Here is a 19,847-nt window from a genome sequence, read left to right as displayed (position 1 = left end):
TAGCGTGTACATTGCTCCCTCTACTGGTAAATAGGCAGTGTCATGTTGGAGGAAACTGTTGCTTTCTTTCTCCACATTTAAAGTAGAGTTCTGTGTGAGAAAGGACTGTCAAAAGTAAATTATTTTTAACACTGGCATTTATAATAGGTTAAATGAAGGTTTGTTTTTCCCCACAGTGCTGATGTGCAATTGTTTATTCATGATTCAGTATATCAGAGACAAACTGAAAATTTATGTTTTGATGATAAAGTCAGACATTTTTTTAATTTAATATTCATAATTTACACTGCTGTTTCTTTTTTTGGGGATAGTAGTTTTCTATCGGATAATTCAAAACCTTGTTTTTTGAATATCAAACCATATAACAGCACAGTCCGGACAGGTTTTGGCGCTTTTTGGTGTTCCTCCTCATAATCTGCTGAGGTGAGTTAGCGTTTCATGGGCTGACGAACCTGAGATTGAGCCTGAAATCACCATTCTCAGGTTGGACAGTCCTAGAAAGAACCACTCATGAGTTAAAGCAGGGTTTTGTATGCTGTTCAGGCTGATCCATAAGCCTCAGTACACTGTGTCCATGTTGAGCGCGACTCCTACAAAAACACAAATCACTTGATAAAAAAAATAAAATAATACAATTTGTCTGTTTTATGATAATTCTGGTCCAGATGTGTTCATACATCTGCAAATGTGCACCTTTTGGGTGTTCTGCTGGTGGGTGTTACTGTTTTAATAACATCTGCAGATGCACAAAGGTCCACTTTAAGGCCACGTGGAAGAGAGACACTATAATAAGATAATAATGTTGGTCACTAACATTGCTAATCACCTTCTTCCGAAAGCTGTATTTTAAAAAACATATCACCCTAAATGTAATAAAAGTATCTGCTCAATTAAGCTATACTATAAGTTTTTAATATCTGTGACCAAAAATGACTGTTTTGTTGTTGCTGTGTTGTAAAGTTATTAAACAAATAAAAGTGTAGATCAAAATAAAAGTATAACTTAAAATAATCCATCAAATAATGTAAAATAGTTAAGATTGTGTGCTGCAAACATAATCACTGACGTCCTGATTTTGGCGCCAGAAACAACATTTAAAATAAAAGTGAGAAAATGCAATTTTTTCTCTTTTTAAAGGCCATTGATTAAAGTAACAACAGTGATTTTCATTCATTCTGGCTATACAATTTCACTTTCTCTTGTGAAAAAAAAAATCTCATTAGATCATTATGTTTATAGGACGATATTGATAGTGCTCCTAATGTAAAATATCATATCTCATTTTAGTAAAATGGAGGTTTTAATCTAATGACATACTACAATAGTCACAATTAAATGCATTTCGACAACAGATCTGGATCATATTTGTGCACATTTTCTCATTCAGAAAACTCAGAGCACAATGTAAGAAGGTTAACACCACGCCTGACTCTCTGTTGTTAGCTAACCTGCGCTGAAACCACTCAGAGAGCAATTAAACACTCCAGCCAACGGAGCCTAATGCACAAACTGCATCTCATACTAAAAACATCTAAATCACCCTGGCTTGACTTTATGAGGACAGCCCAGTCTCTTAGAAATGTTACTGTTGTGATAAACTATTCAGATGGAGAACACAGGAAAACACACACACACACACGCACATACACAAGCAAGAAAGAGAGTAAAATGAGAAGGAGGAAAAGGAAAGACAATACTTGCCCTCTTCAACAGACCAATCCAAACCCTCTTTACATGATTCAGAAATACTTCACTGTCTGAATAATTCATCCTCCAACTATCTGCATTAAGCCAGTATATTGTGTTGGTCTACTCACACCATCACTTCACATTTACAATCCAGACACTCACTGCCAGATAACACATTAACCCAACAAATAACATCAATAAATATATAGAAATTCTCCATGTTTCCTCCCTTGCATCTCGCAACACTCATTTCAATAATGGAGGATTATGGCAAGTTTGTGAAAGTCTCCTTCTCCCTAAGAGCTATCAAAGTCTCGTCTGCATACTTCTTACCCACATGGCAGACCCCTCTGGCTCCTCAGGCCCAGTCGAAGCAGACAGGGGAAACAATCTTCATCACGTTAAAAGTCATGACCCAAAAGAAGGCACACAGGAAGAGAGCAGAGCAACCTGGAGCAAAGCTAGTGACATGAGGATGAAAAAGAAACACAGGTCGCTGAGTTAAAAAAGGCCACTCCTGCTGTCTTTACTAAGCTGTGACCTCATCATGCTCTGTACTACCAATGGGGATTCAACTCTCACTCTCTCTCTCTCTCACACACACACAGATACGCACACAGAATACACCACCTTCCTGTTTGTCAGTGCTGGTGGTAAACTTTCCACTGACATCTCCATTCAAAGTGCCAATCTGAAGATTTCATGCATTTTGTCACAAAATATAAGAAACCATTTTAATAATATATGAATAATAATAATACATAATAACATGTATATTTGATTGCATAATTGCATCATGCAGTGGAACTCATTTGTGTGCGTGTTCATGTGAGTGTGTAGCGGGAATAATGCAAAATACCGTGACTTAGTTATTGCCAATTTAGGTCAATTTAACAAATTAAATGAACTATAATGAAAATAACATTTAAATCAAGACAGAGAGAGACAGATTCAAATTGTTGCAGAAAAAGAAAATCTTTGACAGCTGCATATGTAACACTTGACAGTCTCAAGAAGTACAAGAATAAAAATACTGCTGCTGAGCTTCCTGGTATTCTTAGCTCTTTCACGTCTTTTGCCTGTCCTTCTCACACCTCCTTCCTCAGAAAAAAGAAGCCTCTTGTGGGTCAATATCTGCCTAATAGGCTGCTGGTTTGTAATTGTCCATCAGCCTCATCAAATGAGTGTCAATCATACTTTACCATAGCCGGCGACTTGACAGCTGTCAGAGTAATAATTATGGAAAGTGATGGAGGATATCATGGTTCCTTTCCATGAGGACAACCACAATATCCTTCCTGTTCATTTTCAAAGTGCAGATTTTTTTTTTCTCTACTTAAAATGTTTGATTAAAAAATTACACAGGTAACCTAAAGAGAAGTTGACTTTATGTGTTTGTGTTTTAGTAACCCAGCGTAAAGAATATTTTCAGTTGTGAGTAAGATATAACCTCTTTGTGAGCTTGCTTAGTATTAGATTAGACACATTTCACACTTGAAATAAATAAAATAATGCACTGTGAGCAATTTAAAGGCTCCATTGTACTTTTATTAAATATATATATAAAAAAAACATGCAGCAGAGGTAAACACAAAACAGCACGCAGTCAAACACTGAGGCTGAAAAACAATTGATGGATTTTTAGTACATGATGACAGTACAGTTGTATTCAGCAGTACGCACATACCGTACAGTAGCAGGTGACTCAATGGAAGAGTAATGGTGAGCAAACAGTACTAACAGTACTTGTAGCTAATGTGGCTACAAGTTGCACAGTAACATTTTGAACGTGTGGCATTTCATGTTATTTTTTCCTTAATGTTATAGAAATGTCATAATAAATAACTTTTTACAAATTATTCATTAAAATCTGTTTGATAATTAACCTGCGGAAGAGACATCATATATACGTAACTGAAAGTGAACTTCATATGCCACACTACTCTCCTTCTGATGTCTCATTGCATCCAAATAACCATATTGATTAATATTGTGGAGTGTGACCCAACATCTGGCAAACGGAAACATATTTGTACAAAGAACAAGGCAATATTAATTAGGCACCAATCATTTCAATACTGATACCAAGTAAAAAGCTCAGGCACTGACAGGAGAACACCACACTTTTTTGTGCGTACTTTTTTTGTAAGTTTTGAGTTCATATGCATCCTCAAATCAACAGCCCTTTGTTTTTTAAAACAATCTCATCTACTGCATGAAAAACAGAGGCATAAATCAGAATGTGTGCGACTGAAATAAACATCCGTATTTGTTAAATGCAGTTGACCCATTTTCATAGCGGCAAAAAAGATGTATGACTTGCCTGCCGACTGGTCAGGTCTATCCATATCCAAATATGTAAATGAAGGACGTTCTGCATAAATATACACCACAAGTGCATACTTTTAGCTGTATAATGAAAAACGGTTTTCAACCCCTGTTTCAACTGGTTAGGTCAGCATCCACAGTGAAGAAAAAGGGTGAACCAGAGTGCTAAAAAAAAAAAAAAAAAGACAGATACACCTACACATTTTCCGATTGAATGGTCCTTCAGAAAGTGCTCATGGCAATAGAAGTTGAGCAACACAAGTTCATGTTCTGATTTAACTTTTGTAAAAGTTGTGAAGAAGGTATGTGGTAAAAAATAACATTAAAAGCTTTAGATATTTTTTCTTTTACCACACGTGCCAATTCACATTCAGTTGTGTCGTCCACAGTTCATGGCTTAAGGCTAGATATATCTTTTCAATACAATATGCCTGCAAATTTCCATACGGAGATTGTCACAATTCAAACACTAAAATAAAACATTTGTACATATAAAAATATTTCAGACTTTATAACACAACTTTCCACAATAGCATTTACATAAGATTAAATAATATAATTTAAAATTTCAATAAGATGGCTGTACATAGCAATGTTTTTTTCCTGTTTTCAGTTTATTTTTCAGGGCACCTCGTTTGGCTCTTGAAGGTTGCACGCTACGCCCCCACAGAGGCATATGACCGAGAATATGTCCTCAAATTGTCCTCCGTGGGGCTGAATCACCCAACAAAGTTTGTGCACTGCCGATAATTTCTTCAGTAACTGGGTTCATCCATTTCTTCGTCGCTCCAGTCAGGGGGTGCATCTGTGCCAAAGTATCGATCCCCGAAGTTTCCTACAACCACAAAAAAAAACGTTAAACATTAAAACAGAAAAATCAATAATAATGCAATAATGCAAGACACAGCATGTCTTATAAAGAAAATGTCTGGTTTTCTTTCCAATACTCACCTATGCCAGGTATGATGTGGAAGAGATCGTTGACCTTCTTGTCGACAGCTGTGGTGATGATTTTGACCTGTGGGAATGCGTAGGCCACTGAGTGGACACCCATTTCTGCCATTAGCAAAGACACCAGCAGTATCTTGTCCTCCTGAACATCATGGTCCTGAAAGTGAAAACATACACATGAAAATAGGCTACATGAGTAAAGCAATTCATTGCAGGCAACGTGGACGTGAACAATCAGGCGCACCCACCAGTAGGACCCGGACTGCCATCATGGCGGCAGCTCCAGTGGACACCGTACAGTCCATCAGAATCACATGATCTTCACTGATGTCTTTTGGTAAACGCAGGTAATGAAGCTAAAAAATGTTCAGAGAGAGGATGTGGGTTAATACCAAAATGCAACATACATGACCAGTGCCATCCTGTAGCTGCATCATGGGTGGAATTATGCCGAAATCCCCCAACCTGAGAATTTCAAGGACAGGATGTGAAGATAAGCAAAATGTCTGATAAAGCAGGAAGATGCCAAACCTCGAGAAATTCACTGTGAGATAGTATGAATGTGTTAATATGTGAATAAGCCACATTAAAGGACATTAAAGGTGTTTGTAGGACAATCATAGCAAAAGGTTTTATGCAAATTCTATAACCCATGAGCCACAATTAGTCTCTTATAAATCTTACAAGTCTGTACCTCTGGTTCTCCTGTGTCCTGGTTGGTCTGGATGAGAATCTTGCCGATGCGGACGTCTTTGCAGACGGCCCTCAGAGCCGGCTCCATGGTCTCCCCGGCTCGCAGGATGGACACGCCTGTGATCTGAAGAAAAACAAAAAGAAGAGAAAAAAATTAAACAGAGGTTAATTGCATCAGTTTAGGTAGAGACTAAAACTCTTCTGAATGGTCTTTAAAATAATAATAATAATTAAAAAAAAAGAGTTGAGAAGACGGCAGGATGTAAATGGAGTTCACTCACCCTCTTCCCGTGGAAAGTCTTGCCTTCGTAATCCTCTCCCTGTGGGGTCTGGACTATGTGGACCTGAGATAATATTAAAATAATAACAGTGTGAGTACAATGCTGAGTGCCATTAGTGTGCTACAGAAGTCAGCAAAATAGTTTGTGACCAACTACAGTGATTTTCAAACTCTCAGCAACGTGTGTGTTTCTGTATCTTATGGTTAACATATGGAAACTTTCCATTGTGGTGACTTGATAAGTTTCCATGCTCTTACTGTAAGCCTCTAGGCGTACGGCTACCTGATTCTCTGTTTAGCAAACACAAGCTCTTACTCTTTTTCCATTAATCTTTACCTTTTAATACTCATACGCATTTTAAAGCCACATAATGTATCTCACTCTGTTGCTGACTTGTCACTTTCTGTCTATCCATTGGGTATCTCATGTTTTCTCTCTCCTACACCTCTCCATCTATGCCCAGGTATCTAATGGCTCAGAGTCAATGTCCTACTTAATACAAAGGATTACAGAACCTTCATGCAGTGCTATGGATTAATTAACAGTGTATGTCAGTGTTTGGCACCTGTGAGGGGAGGAAGGAGAGTGCTCGCTCAATCAACAGACGCATCAACCTCTTGGAGTAGAAGATGAACTCGTCTCGGCTGGTTTCCTTGTTTCTAAACGTGGTGATTAGGAAAAGAGTGATACAGGATTTATAATGGTGGTAGCTGCTGTACACTGCACATGTATTTATGGAAACACTGTTAACGCAACAAATCAGGTTTCTCAGCTTTTACCTGATGATGGTGTGCATGCCCCTGACCTGGGGTGTGCTCTCCAGAACGCTGAGGGTCTGGGGGAGGGGTTGGGCCTGGTGTGCAGAAGCCAGGGCTGCCCTGTAACCACGGCAACAAATAGTAGAGCGGGGGTGGTGCGGGGTGAGAGGAGCGGAAAAAGGAAAGATGGACAGACACATGAATACTACACACCACACAAGTGCAATTAACACTTCTCTGCACGCATGTGTATAATACCTACTGTGTGCACATTCAGGAAACAAACACACACACACACACACACACACACACACACAGACGTGTAAGTACATGCAAAAAACCAAATACCTCACAAACAATTTTTAAGCAGTATTTAGAGCAAAGTTTATAATGGTAGTGTGTAACCACTGTAATGGGATTACTTGGGAAAAGTCAGATGCACAAAACTGCAAAGCACACAATGCCAGTGTTGAGTACTTCAGTGGAAAATTACAGCAGCACAGAGACCGTGATGATGGAAGACAAGTTAGACAGTTTATTGCAAAGGTCAAGAATTAAAACTGATCTGTTTAAAAATTAACATAAGAAATACTGATTTGAAATGAAATTTCACTGTGTCATTCAAATTCACAATAGGTCTCTACTACTTGTAATAATTCCCTAGGACTCCACACATTTATATTAGGTTTGAATATCCAGTTAGCCTAGGTCTACCCCGGGCTCTAAAGAGGAACACACACACTGTTACAAATACTCAGTGATGCAGTCATGTTGACACTACAGTATCTGTACACTGATAAACATTAGCCAGATGCAAAAAAAAAAAGAGAAAATCATAGCAAATCTGCTCACATATCCCAGCGAAGTTTCCTCTATGGGGAGATTTTTTTTGACGAAACAACAACAATCACAACGGAAGGGGGACACATATAGACGAAAAACAACAGATAAGAGGAGGAAAAAAATGAGAAGAGACACAACATCAGGTGGATGAAGGGATTATCAGACACAGTCAAAAGTGTGACAGCTAAGAGTTGAAAATGTCAAATGTGTTGGAAATACGCTTAGCGTTGACGTAAACTGCCATTTTAAGTAATATAATATTTCCTGGTTATCAATTAGTGTATGTATTATGATTCTGGGAAGGAATGAAGAAACAGGCCGTGCTTTAAAAGATCTTTCACGTATGCTGCTTTTGCTGCAATTTCGAACAGATTTTGATATCTATACACGTGCATCCATTGTGTTTTCGCGTGGGAGGTGCACATCGTGTGGCTGTCACTCTTTCACTGTGTAGAACAGTAGAGGTTGGTATTTCAGCTCACAGGCCCCAGCACATCCTGTGTCTAAAGACAGACACCGAGCTCACTTCCTCTCGCTCTCTGTCTCAGATACTGTGGCCGACATTCAATGGAAAAACTCAGCGCTTTGTAGTAGGGCATTGGAAACTTTCTCTGTGGCTGAGGTATATGATAGTCAACAATAGCTGTAGAAAGAGCTTCCTCTCTCTCGCTTTCTGTTATAGTCACTCTCTCTCTTATTCTTGTTGCCGCTGAAAGGAGGGGTCAGTGACTTGACTCAGTGGTGTATTTTTAGACACAGAAGGCAGGAAGAGTGTGAGTTGTCATTTCTCTAGAAGGTAGAGAAAAGGAAAACCAACGTCTTTACATTAAATGCTGGCTGCACCACACCACATCCAAACTTCTGATCTTAGTTTGACTTAGTTAAAAGCGGCTTTCATGCAGTTTTTAGATTTAGTCCACGCTGGTGTGGACTAAGTCTTTACACCAGTAGGTCTTTGGCACAGTCTCATACTCTTGACTGATCAATAAATAGGTATATTTGCTCTACATATACAACAGTGCCGCCTGGTGATGTGCCATGGCAGCCAGCAGATCAGTGGAAGGTAAAGGTTGGTTTTGCTGGCCTCTTTTCCTCTCTCTCCCAGTAAGACGCTGGAGCAGTTGGGGAACTGGACAGATGGTAAGGAGAGAATGATAGACAGGATAAAGGCCACTCTACCTGACGCTGAGCTCGCGCTGTGAGCCATGGAGGGATTTGGGGTGGAAGGGAAGTGGGGGAGAGAGAGTGAGAGAGCAGTCCATCAGCAGCGTGTGTGTTAATGTGTGTGTGTGTATAGTGGGGAGAGAACAAAGCAAACTGAATTGTGGCACAAAGTGCTACCCACTAGCAAAAATGTGCCTTTGGTGACAGTTAGTGCATGTTGCACAACAAATTTAAAACACACTCTGCTGTGTGTCAGAATGAACCATGGAGACAGGATTTCTATTAGCGCCGTGCAATCAATGCCACATAATTACGTATCAGGATTTAATTGCTCCACAGTAATAAATGTAATGTAATATTTTTTTATTCACCTCAAAACTCAAACCTATAAATCTAAAACAATATATCTTGAAATGAGTTTGATATGGATGAATATCGATCTAGGGGTTAACACTGTTACAACAGTGTTTAAATAAAGGATCAAATTCAAGTTGCAAATGAGCTCCTCATTACAACAGGTATACACCTATCTCTGCCCTGAATGTGTACTGTATTCATATTCGTAACACATTAAAAACTTAAATCTTAGAATAAGAAGGAGAGAAACCTAAGAAAGATCAGATTTTAGACAATGTAAACACTTATAATTACGGAATTTACATCTGTCTTCGTCTTTTCTTTGTTTTTGTCCAAAAACTGAAAATACAAGGTTTTGGCTCAGGATTCATCCTACTCAAATAAAAAAGTATTGAAGAATTTGCATTTTTAATTTTAAACCACAATAAAACACATAAAGCAATAAGCACTAAATTAATAAAAACAATAATTAAGTAACAATTAATAATAATACTTTGTAAAATAATATATTTCTATCTGCATTTTCTGTTCAAAGTTACTGAACAAGCCTGGAGTACCGGTGCACATTCACCCTCCCCTAAAATCTGTGCAGTGTATTTTCTATCCACTAGAGGGAGTGATGGAGCTTGTGATACAAAAGTGATAAAAAAGTGCAGATCATCCCTACAGTACACTAAATATCCTTTCAGCTCTAACTAAAATGTACTGAGTCAGAAATCAAACAAAAATACTAATGTCAGGGCCATAATGCCGTTATCTGCTTTAATAATGCCACATTCTATGTGTGCGAGTCTGAGAGCATGTATGTGTGAATGTAGGTCTGTACATGTGACCTCTCTTACCTCCTCTAGTTGACTGTGGACATGCTGCACGATCAAGTCAATGGCTACCATGTTACCACCACCTGACATCAAACAAAAACCAAAAGTGGCACGGTGTTAATTTATGATCATGTCAGCTTGTAAACATACGGCGCCTTTAGTTTCACAGCAATTAAATGAAAGACGATTTGACTAAATTCCAACCACAACAAATCTGAATAAAGTTACTGTACTGGTGCACTGTCCATTGACTTTATTCGTTTTTATATTTCTACTATGACAGTAGTTGTTGTGTCATATTGAACCTATATATAAGTAAAGTGTGTGTGGAGTAAGCACGCACCACGGGGCACCACAATATCAGCCAGGCGCATAGTGGGTTCAATGTACTGCTCAAACGCCGGCTTGACAAACTTGTTGTACTGTTTGATGACACCCTCAATGTCTCTTCCCCTCTCTGTAATATCCCTCCTCAACCGACGCACCAGCCGGATGTCAGAGTCGGTGTCCACAAAAATCTTCATGTCCAGCAACTGACAGATAACATCAAAAAGAGAGAAAATGTTAAGCTGAACAAGACAACATAAAAAAAGGGCAAGCTAAATATAACTTCTTGATTCTATTTTTAGCCTCTTCGTGGTGTTTTAGGATCAAACTCTTTCAATTATGTGTAATTATATCAAATTAAGTCATTTGGTTTGAAATTGAAGTTTCCTTTGCTTGAAATTCATATTTTTTTCTTGACAACTTTTAAAATACCCAAAAAAGAATTGAACTGGAGAAAAATTAGCATTTTGTGTTTTTTAACTCATAATTATTGAAAACACTGTTTTTCTCCAACAGTGATAATTATCTCTGATATCAACAGCACCTGAAAACATTAACTTTGTTGTATTGTCTGCGTATTAAACTACCTGTCATGTATAAATCCATTAAATAAGTTACATTTTACAGCTGAAAAATAAAATTGTTCTCTGGTGGACAAAGTCTTTGATGCAGACTATGTTTTTAAATCACTTCAAATGTATCTTTGGCATTTCTGTACTGGCATTTCTTGCCACTTATGAGACGACATACATGCAGATATCAGTATATGCAGTTTACATTTTAATTGCGGATTGTACATTTAAAACACTTGATTAGCTATTTTTTTCATAGACGACACTGCTTGGTGTAAGTGAATACAATTAAAAAAAAGCACCCCACCCACATATGCACAGGAAAACATTCTTGACCACATGCGCAGATAAAAATAAAGCTGAAAACACAGCATGTACCACTGACATCTGAAAATGTTAGAGAGCAACTTACCTGCAAAAGCTTTTTATCTGCAAACGCCATGATTCCCTCAAAGATGATAACACTGGCTCCATATACAGTTTTCTGTAGGGGACACAAATGCATGTAGTATTACAGTACAATGTACATACAAAGTACATGGACATACAGACAGTATACCGCTATGTGTATTGCAACAACCTGATGAATCATAATTCACAGGTAACACTGAAGAGAGAATGTCTAACTATAGTTAACAGACGTTGAAGTATAAAAATAGACAGAAATCACAATAATGGTTTGTCAGTGACCATCTGGAGTGGCAGATTTGCAATGCGACTCTAAACCTCTAGCGAGGGATTAAAACCCTCTTAGGTAAACGAGAAACTGAGATTATATTCAGTAACTCTGACATGCTACTTATTAACTTACAAAGTGCATCACCATGTGTTTGGATGTGTGCATTGATCCTTACCCACTCCTTCTGTCTCCCATGAGTTGTAAAGTCATACACAGGGATTTTCACACTCTTGCCCTGTTTGAGTTTTCGCAGGGTGTGTGTCAGCAGATCAAAGTCAAAGGCATCAGGGTGATCAAAGTTATAGTCGTTACTGGCAGCCAGTGTCTGTTCCTCTGCGGATAGGACCTGAGGATCGCAACAATGTTGGAATTACTTTAGAGCAAACTTGCCACAATAATGATGCTTTTCAAGCATAACAAAAATTATTTCCTGAGCAATTTTCCTCTGTCTGTCACTTTCTGGCTTTTGCTTAGACACACACATTGGCATAGCGAGAATAAAAGAAGACTGATGAAACAATTTCACATACTGTACATGCATTCTAGTAAAGTACACATGCTCAAATATTGTTCTGGAAGATAATTTACATAAGCTTGTGCAAAACCACTTGGACACAGATCACTGCTGAAGAGCAGTTGAAGTTAGGGGACCTAAATTTAGGAGAACATCATGCGCCACTGTGACGTCTGTACCAGGTGGTGCGTGTGTGAGTGTGTGCGTGTGTGAGTGTGTGCTTGTGTGTGTGTGCCCTTAGGGTGGTTGGGCATTAAAACACAAGATCTGGTATTTGGCAGTTTCAAAACAGCAACACCCCATCCTCAAGTGAACTGATACACAATTAATATGATAAACTGGTGTTACACGCTTTCTTGGAACCGTGTGCAAGGCCCAACAGAAGACCAGGACACACTAATTTAAAAATGTTTTGGATGCCAACCTCTGGTATTGCAGTGTAGTGAAGGCTACAGCACCACTGGCCACCAGTAAATCCCTCCTACTCTGCACAGCTTGAACTGTTGCTGTCAGATTGTGACAGGATTACATAACCAGAGAGTGGGTGGAGGCATAGAGGGGCAAGAATGATGGCTCTTGCTTGACTGCTCTCCACCACTCTTTTTCTCTCCCCAATTCGCTCACTACTATGCTTCTATTTTGACCCCTCTGCCGTATAATATTGTATCCTCTCCGTCTTCCTTTCTCTCTAGTCACTTCTCTTATCCTCATTTTCCCCCTGGGATCTAAAGCCAATCCCATTTTCTCTCTTTCACTCTGTCTTCTGCACTCAGTCTCACTCTTTCCAACCATCGGGCCACTGGGGAGGTTGGCAGCCATACAAGACAGAGATGAAGTAATAATAAAAGGAAGAAGGGACTCTTGGACTCATGTAAGATGTCTAGAGATTTTAATCCCTAGAATCTATAAAGTATTTGGATTTATGTAAATACATGCACAAACTACAGGTAACCTCACATGACCATTTTCATATGCAGGTGCACAGCAGCATGCAAATGGACACACACCATTAATACATAGCACACATACTGCACACACATGCACACCTTGTAAAAAGAGTCCATCGAGAGTAGAACAACCCATGGAACATCTAGAGCTTCAATTATTTTCCTGGCTACGGTCGTCTTTCCTGAAGCGCTGCCACCACACAGACCTGTGACAGAATATTGACATAAAAACAATGGTTGTACATGTTTAATTGCACAAGTGTCATTTTAAAATACCTGTGCTTGGTGGGAACGTACTAGTGCTAGCTTGGCAGTACACCCTGCATGCTGTGGTTGCTTTAGGCTATAATTTGGATGTAGAAAGGCAGGTAGAAACAGAGACCAGTCCTTTCTTCAAGGTAAACATCTCCATTAACAGGTGGTGAGGTATTTTCAGAAATTCTGATCCTCTTGCACAAAACACACTATGTACAACACTTCTCTGTAGCAAAGCAGAGCCATCTCTCTCAGTTAAGATGTCAATAATGACACTGAATGAGCTTGTCAATACCCATTAGCAGGAAACACGGTAATCGCTTATTTCTGCAAAAGACACTTCTTATCTGTTTGTACAGAATATTATTCTTGTGTCCAAAAGACCTATATGATCAAAGGTGCAATAGTAAGTTACTCATTCTTTTAGATTTAGACTTTAGACTCAGTTCTTGACCTAGCAGAGGTTCTTTTTTTTTCACAAACATGTATGCACACTATTTATATGCATTTGATGTTTATCATTGCAAGTTAACAAAGTCATGGGAGAATGTACTTTAATGAAAAAAACGGAAACAAGGAAGGAAACATCAGTGTTGCTACATTGTGGGGGTGCAACTCTTTCGGCGTCCTACCAATGACGAAGGCCTCTTTAGACTGTGTCCCATGTTCGTTGTACCAGGGTGGGCGGCCAGCGGTGTAGATGGTTCGTTTGGAGGTGCGTAGGAGAGGGGGCTCAGACTTACACTGGCTGGTGGTCCTTTTCCTGGGTGAAAGGCCTGTGCTTACCGAGGGGAGAAGCCGGTCCAGTGATCCCTCACCACCCCCACTGCGAAACAACAAACACACAACAGAACCCACCTTCACTGTTTGTAGTAAAGGAACTTTTGTTGGTGTATATTTCCTAGAACTGGACAAATTACTGGTCTTGCACACCACTCTGTTCACATTTAAAAGGAGCAATTTCTTTTTTCCCCCACAAAGCTAAATTACCATCATTATAAACGATTACATCTCAGCAAGGGGTATATAATAAAATGGTTGGTAAAACAGGGATTTTCTTTTAACTCAGTAAACTGTGCAATGAGAGACAGCACAATGCCATAGCACAACCACAGCTCATTATTGCCCTTTTGTCAAGTGTTGCATTTGAATCGTGGTACAGGTGATATACAGATGTCAGTGTGGGTGTGTAACTGTGTGGCCCAGTTAACTGACAGTAAACAAGACTGATCTAATACTCTGTTCCCTCATGTCATGAGTTAATGTTTAGTTTTTACATCTTTAACAGGTGAGCTCTGTCTAATCTTGTAACAAAATAACTGCTGCAGGTAGCAAAGTTCAATATACAGTAACTAGGACGAAACAGGTTGACTCAACAGCGTTACTATGTTGTGCAACTAAATCATGTGCACATAAAATATGCAGAGGGTGTAACGAACAACGCAGACGATTGGAATGACATCTTATCAAAAATAACAAGATTCAAAAGTTCCTCATAAACAAATGACAAGAAGCTTCTATTCAAAGCAGGTACGAGAACCTGGAGTGACTTTGCATTCAAACTAACTCAATCACATCTTCTGCACAACACAATAACAATACTGATGATGAAATTTCCACTAAGAGAAATGTAGAAATGTAATACCTAGTGCAAGTGTCTTGTATTTCAACACCATAAATTACATCTACACGACTTTGTACTTTCCGTACTGGCCTTTCAGCTTTTGTCACAGCATATGGCACTATAGCCTAGGTAGCCTTCTAACTGCTCTACCCAGAGAACAAGTAGTTTTATTTTGTGACACTACAAGAGAAAAGTGAAGAATGAGCATTAACATTCAGTTAATGGTTGGGGCTTATTACGATTCAGAGCAGAGATTAACAGATCAAAGAACTGGTCCAACCCATTCATGAGTAACTCCTTTAGGATCCAGCTTCCCCTGGAAAACCGGCTTCACCTCTTTTAACAAAAGGTAGACGCAGGGAGCTGTGACGCATTATCAATACAAAAAATTATAACCTGAAGAAAAAAGCGACTTGAACATCATCAGTGAAGCAATCGCTTTTAATTTACTGATGCTATTAAGAATAAATAGCACAAGAAATATCACCAAGAAACATTACCAAAAACAAATGCTGCGTTAGTGTCTTTAACTGACAAGTATACAGTTGCTAACAATACTTACTTTAGTATTTGCGACATCCACACTTCACCCAGTGAGGTCTGTAAAAGCCCAGATGCCATAACTAGGCTGAGAACAGTCCTAGGTATTCCTCTGCTATTCAGTCAACTACTGGCATCCACATCTTTATTTAAGCCATATATCTCCCCAGGTACAGTGTCAAGAAGTCAGAGGTGAAGCAAACAAGAGAGAGCCAAGATTTATCTTATCGTACCGGGGTCACCTGAGCTTGGATGGAGCCAGGGAGTGGGCTAAGACTGAGAGAACACATAGACCCATGCATGAGGCAGAGCACACCCAAACTGGGTTATCAGTTAAAACCAAACCAGGGTGCCATAAAAGATTAGCTTAGTTGACGTTGCTGAATCGTACCCTTGTTCAGTGGTTACAGTTGCAGTACTTGGCGCTCCTAATAATTTCATACACTCGTCTATGAATGCAACCTTGTGAAAAGAAAAGGTTGTCAAGAGGTCACAGTGCAGGGTACCACACACCAGACTGCCTGAGACTCACACACACATGAGGACCAAGTGTAGTCAATGATAATAGTAGGAATAATCAGACAACACATAGCTTCCACTACATGTTCTTTTGCCCTCCCTAGAAAACCTAAGGCTCCTGGCTCCAAAGAGGGTCTTTACAAAGATATTTCCCATTATTCAGAGAGATGTATATGATAATGGCGCATTTTGAAAAATGAAATACTAATATAATTGCGTTGCTCATCTAAATAAACTGTGTTCTGCTGTTATTGCATCAGACAAAACTCCTCAGACACCTAAAACAAAACGTAACAAACTCCTTACGTTACCATGAACATTTGCGTTAAATCATTCATTCGAACCGAAACAGAATTGTGCAATGATAACACGATACGATCACATGACAACATATATAACACTGAAACTTCAGATTATCAGCACAAAAGCACTATCACAGTCACTCACAACAAATTAGTGACAGATGCAAGCTTTCCCAAAGCATGTCAACAAAAACCTCAGAGCTAAACTTCAGAGAGCTACAGGCAGGAGTTGTCGACCCTGTTTACCCACATTTGGCAGAGAGAACACTTAATACTCTCGCAGAGTGGATGAGCAAAACACGGGATAGGTGTTTAATACACCTGAAGACACTTGAATGGAAAAAAGCAAAAAGAATGAATAAATAAAGTGCACTTACCTGCCATCAGATCTTAGAGTCCAACAGCCAGATATTCTAGCTCCTGAATAAGCCGGTAGAGAGTTCATAACTGGAGAAAAATATATGGGAAGTGTCCACTGTGTGTACTCCGCACGTTGTGTTTTAAACCTGTTTCACGGCAACAGGTATACTTAGTATTATATATACACTCAATCACAGTAAAGAGCTTAACAGCACTGTCCACTGGTGCAAGCCAGCCACAGACAGAGACAGAGAGAGAGAGAGAGAGAGGTTGGGCAATATAGAGGGGAGTCAGTTTAGATGAGAAACGAAACTTTAAACATCTGTTTAGCTTTCTATTTCTTCCATTCAGTGGAGCAACAGAGAGAGAAAGAAGGCACTGCAGCTTGTTAGAGAGCGCACTCAGTGTTAAAGCACAGTGCAGCTTTTCCCTCCTCTTTCACTCGCTCTCCACTCCTCCCCTCGGTCGTCCAGCCAACAAATGTAAGAGGATAACCTACCCTCCAGATTATGTTCATTAGGTGATATTAATAGCATCAGGTTAGAGCCAGACCTTCCCACTCCTGGTACACACACACACACACACACACACACACACATGTACGTACATGCCAAGCTTGGGTCATCTGTCTTTGACAGTCAGTGTTGCAAAATGTGGCTTGAGGTGAAAGAGGGACCAGAAGAGAGCGACAGAGACGCCGCGAAAAGAACTGGGGAAAAAAAAAAAAAAAACGGGAAAGACAAAAGAAGGAATAGACAAACGGTGACGCAGCTGACTGAATTTACAACAGAGATGCTTCAGGCTGTGTTGGTAAAGTGGAGAGAGGGGAAAGAGAGAGAATACAACAGAGGAGAAGGGCAGAGGGGAAGCAATGTGCTTTTTACCCTGCAGGGACTCTCCATGTCTCCATGTGCCTTACACCAGAGTCTGGAGACGTCAGCACGACAGCAAACACACACACACACACACACACACACCGCAGCAATGTCCCCTCCCTAACTTCACTCACAGCGGAGAGTGGGAAATAAACAGCATGATGAAACCCAACACTACCTCTACTGCTCTGTCAGCTGACAGTCTGAGGAACAGCCCTCGGCACACACATACGACACAGAAACACACACATGCACACACTGACACTCCTCCCAGGCCACAACATGAACAGACAAACAAATCATTATTCTCCGAGATCAACAGGAGACAGACTAATTGTTTTCCAGAACTGAGCAGGGCCACGGCTTCAGAACATCGCTTAGAAAAAAAGCTAGATAGGATTTAAAGCAACATTTAAAAAGTTTCCAAATATTCAGAGTTTACTTTGGACTTGACAAGACCTCATTTCTGTTTTACTTCCTCGTTAAAACCACAGGGGAGAGACACAAGGGAATTCTGTGTTATTCTCTAATCTTCAGTGTAGTCGTGGGACTGTCGCTGTTGCTTTAAACTGCAGTCAGAAGACAGCTGCAAAGCAAGAAAGCCACATCGAAACAAGAAGCCTGAACTGGTTGCTATGCCAAACATTCAGCTGTCTCTCTAAGGCTACAGAGACGCACAGAAGGATTACAGGCCCACGCTGAAGTAAAACGTACTCATACTGTATGTGCAGAAAGAGAAATGTTTATCAAACACATACAATATGGGACAAATCCATGTGTCGCTTATTTAAATATTCAGAAGTTAACTGTGAAAGAAAGTGAAGGTCTTAAATGAAAAATGGAAGCCACATTACCCAAACTGCAAATGCTTATTCTAATCTATTTGAGAAACTAGGACCGAGTTATGTAAGTAGATATACAACAAATGGACAAAATAACACTTGTAATTACCACAATAACCAGGCAGCATGATAAAATCGTTGCAAAGCTTATACTGCCTTATTTAGTGTGAGTGCGTCAGGGCAGTGTTGATTCACCTGGTAAATTTTGAGGTGTTTTTGTGTTGGATTACATTATGTTTACCTGCAAGTTGTGTCCACTAATTTATGCCAGCCTTACATGACTTACATACTGCAAAAGCTCCTCTCATCTCATCCTACGTATCTATTTTTGAGTATTTTATTTGCAGCTACATTAAAGTGAATTGAATGTTTTTCCATGTTTAATGTCAGTATAACTTTAATGCTTGTGATACCGGTTTAAGTCTGCCAAACAGGAACAAACCCTCAGTGCATGGAGCAATGCAGTTACACCCTCTTGTGGTCCAGTAGGGAACCAAGTTGAAGGCTGGGTTTAATGTGGGTGGTTACAGAGAGCTGACTAAACTGGGTCAAAATGGCATTTGCATGTGCATTCAGCTACAGTATTAATCACCTGAAGCAAATGTCGTTACTATAATATATCTGTAGCCTGGTATTTCCCCTGAGAGGTCAGAAATGAGCACTTTCCTCATGCTGCAGTGCCAGCAGGAAAACGCCATGCCATGCTTCTCTCCTCAGCTAAATGAAAGCTGTCTTACTGCTTTATTCAGGCTAATAATGTAGCTCTAGCTAACGTACAGCTACACGTTAGGTTAGTACATTTAAGTGTTGTTTTTTTTCACATATTATATTTGTGTTTTCCTGGAAGATGACAATGGAGTTATGGTAGGAGGGCACCTCGTGTAAAATGACAACTGTTATAACCAAGTGATAGAGTGGACAACCCGACGGGCTAAAAGCAGAGCAGGCCGAGTTCCCATGAGATATGTAATAAACTAACAATTACACAGTAGTTTCCTGGCTGCCATTACAGCGACGTGTTACTTTTATAATAAGTAGTGACAGTGTGACAGGTCGTGTTTCCGTAAAAGATGCTTAACACAGCTGCCAACTAAAAAAAATGTTAAGAAAAGTCGCCCAAAACAAACGTTTCGTGATCCCAGCGGTTTCCGAATAGCGTCCAAAATGTTACCTGCTCGATACAGAAGGAGTTTTCTCTTCGTTCTCCATCTTTGCGAGCCTTTCTTCCCTGCTAACGGCAGACATTGCTACTATGTTGACAATCAGGTGTTGAGAGCACAGTTAGCACCGAGGCATCACGGGGCTTGAAGGCGTATCGTGCTTCGCCATCGGTAGGGTACGTCAGCGTCGGCCCACCACGTGGACTTCAAGTCCCAGAATGCATCTGTTCCCGTTCTTTGGTTATTGTACAGCCAGCAGCATGTACAGTATGATAATCATACTGGGCCTGGGTGAGGTTCAGCAGGCCACGTGTGAGATTTTAGATCTGAACACAGATGTTTTTTTTTTTATCATTTTAGTGCTATCTTGTTACACATATACATATTATTTTGTTAAAATGTTGGTGTGATTCCGTTATATGTCATATAATTATAAGTGAGTGTCA

The 19,847-nt window shown here is 39.7% G+C and overlaps 1 protein-coding gene across 5 annotated transcripts; it reads right to left on the bottom strand.

Moving 5' to 3' along the window:
- Positions 1-3,211: 3,211 nt before the first annotated feature.
- Positions 3,212-19,551, bottom strand: uckl1b (uridine-cytidine kinase 1-like 1b). 5 transcript variants are annotated; one of them, XM_035655914.1, is made up of 15 exons: positions 19,413-19,550; positions 13,812-14,005; positions 13,024-13,130; positions 11,639-11,809; positions 11,197-11,268; positions 10,229-10,418; positions 9,907-9,968; positions 7,553-7,572; positions 6,722-6,820; positions 6,508-6,601; positions 5,943-6,005; positions 5,663-5,785; positions 5,217-5,324; positions 4,969-5,125; positions 3,212-4,852 (listed from the first exon to the last, which is right to left on the bottom strand). In XM_035655914.1, exons 1-15 carry the CDS (start codon positions 19,484-19,486, stop codon positions 4,773-4,775), a joined length of 1,614 nt encoding a protein of 537 aa, XP_035511807.1. In that variant the 5' UTR covers positions 19,487-19,550; the 3' UTR covers positions 3,212-4,772. The 5 variants fall into 5 exon arrangements, with proteins under 5 accessions (XP_035511807.1, XP_035511808.1, XP_035511810.1 ...); XM_035655915.1 differs by lacking the exon at positions 7,553-7,572 and adding an exon at positions 8,723-8,739 and having other exon boundaries at positions 4,711-4,852; positions 19,413-19,551; XM_035655917.1 differs by lacking the exons at positions 7,553-7,572; positions 19,413-19,550 and adding exons at positions 8,723-8,739; positions 16,542-19,364 and having other exon boundaries at positions 4,711-4,852.
- Between the last annotated feature and the right edge of the window lie 296 nt (positions 19,552-19,847).

The sequence above is a fragment of the Morone saxatilis genome, unplaced genomic scaffold, assembly GCF_004916995.1.
Source record: "Morone saxatilis isolate NCDOM2014 unplaced genomic scaffold, NCSU_SB_2.0 Contig15, whole genome shotgun sequence".
Taxonomy (NCBI): Eukaryota; Metazoa; Chordata; class Actinopteri; family Moronidae; genus Morone; species Morone saxatilis.
Note: the sequence above shows the minus strand (reverse complement) of the source record. Positions and strands in the feature narration are given on the sequence as shown.

Bases quoted from the DNA above. Each gene is read 5' to 3' on its own strand.
- uckl1b (XM_035655914.1), bottom strand. From the start codon at position 19,486: ATGTCTGCCGTTAGCAGGGAAGAAAGGCTCGCAAAGATGGAGAACGAA. The intron at 7,573-9,906 runs GTAAGAGAGGTC...ATCTCCCCATAG, and splicing joins TCCACAGTCAACTAGAGGAG to AGGAAACTTCGCTGGGATAT. The intron at 6,821-7,552 runs GTGAGCAGATTT...CCGTGGTTACAG, and splicing joins AGGAAACTTCGCTGGGATAT to GGCAGCCCTGGCTTCTGCAC.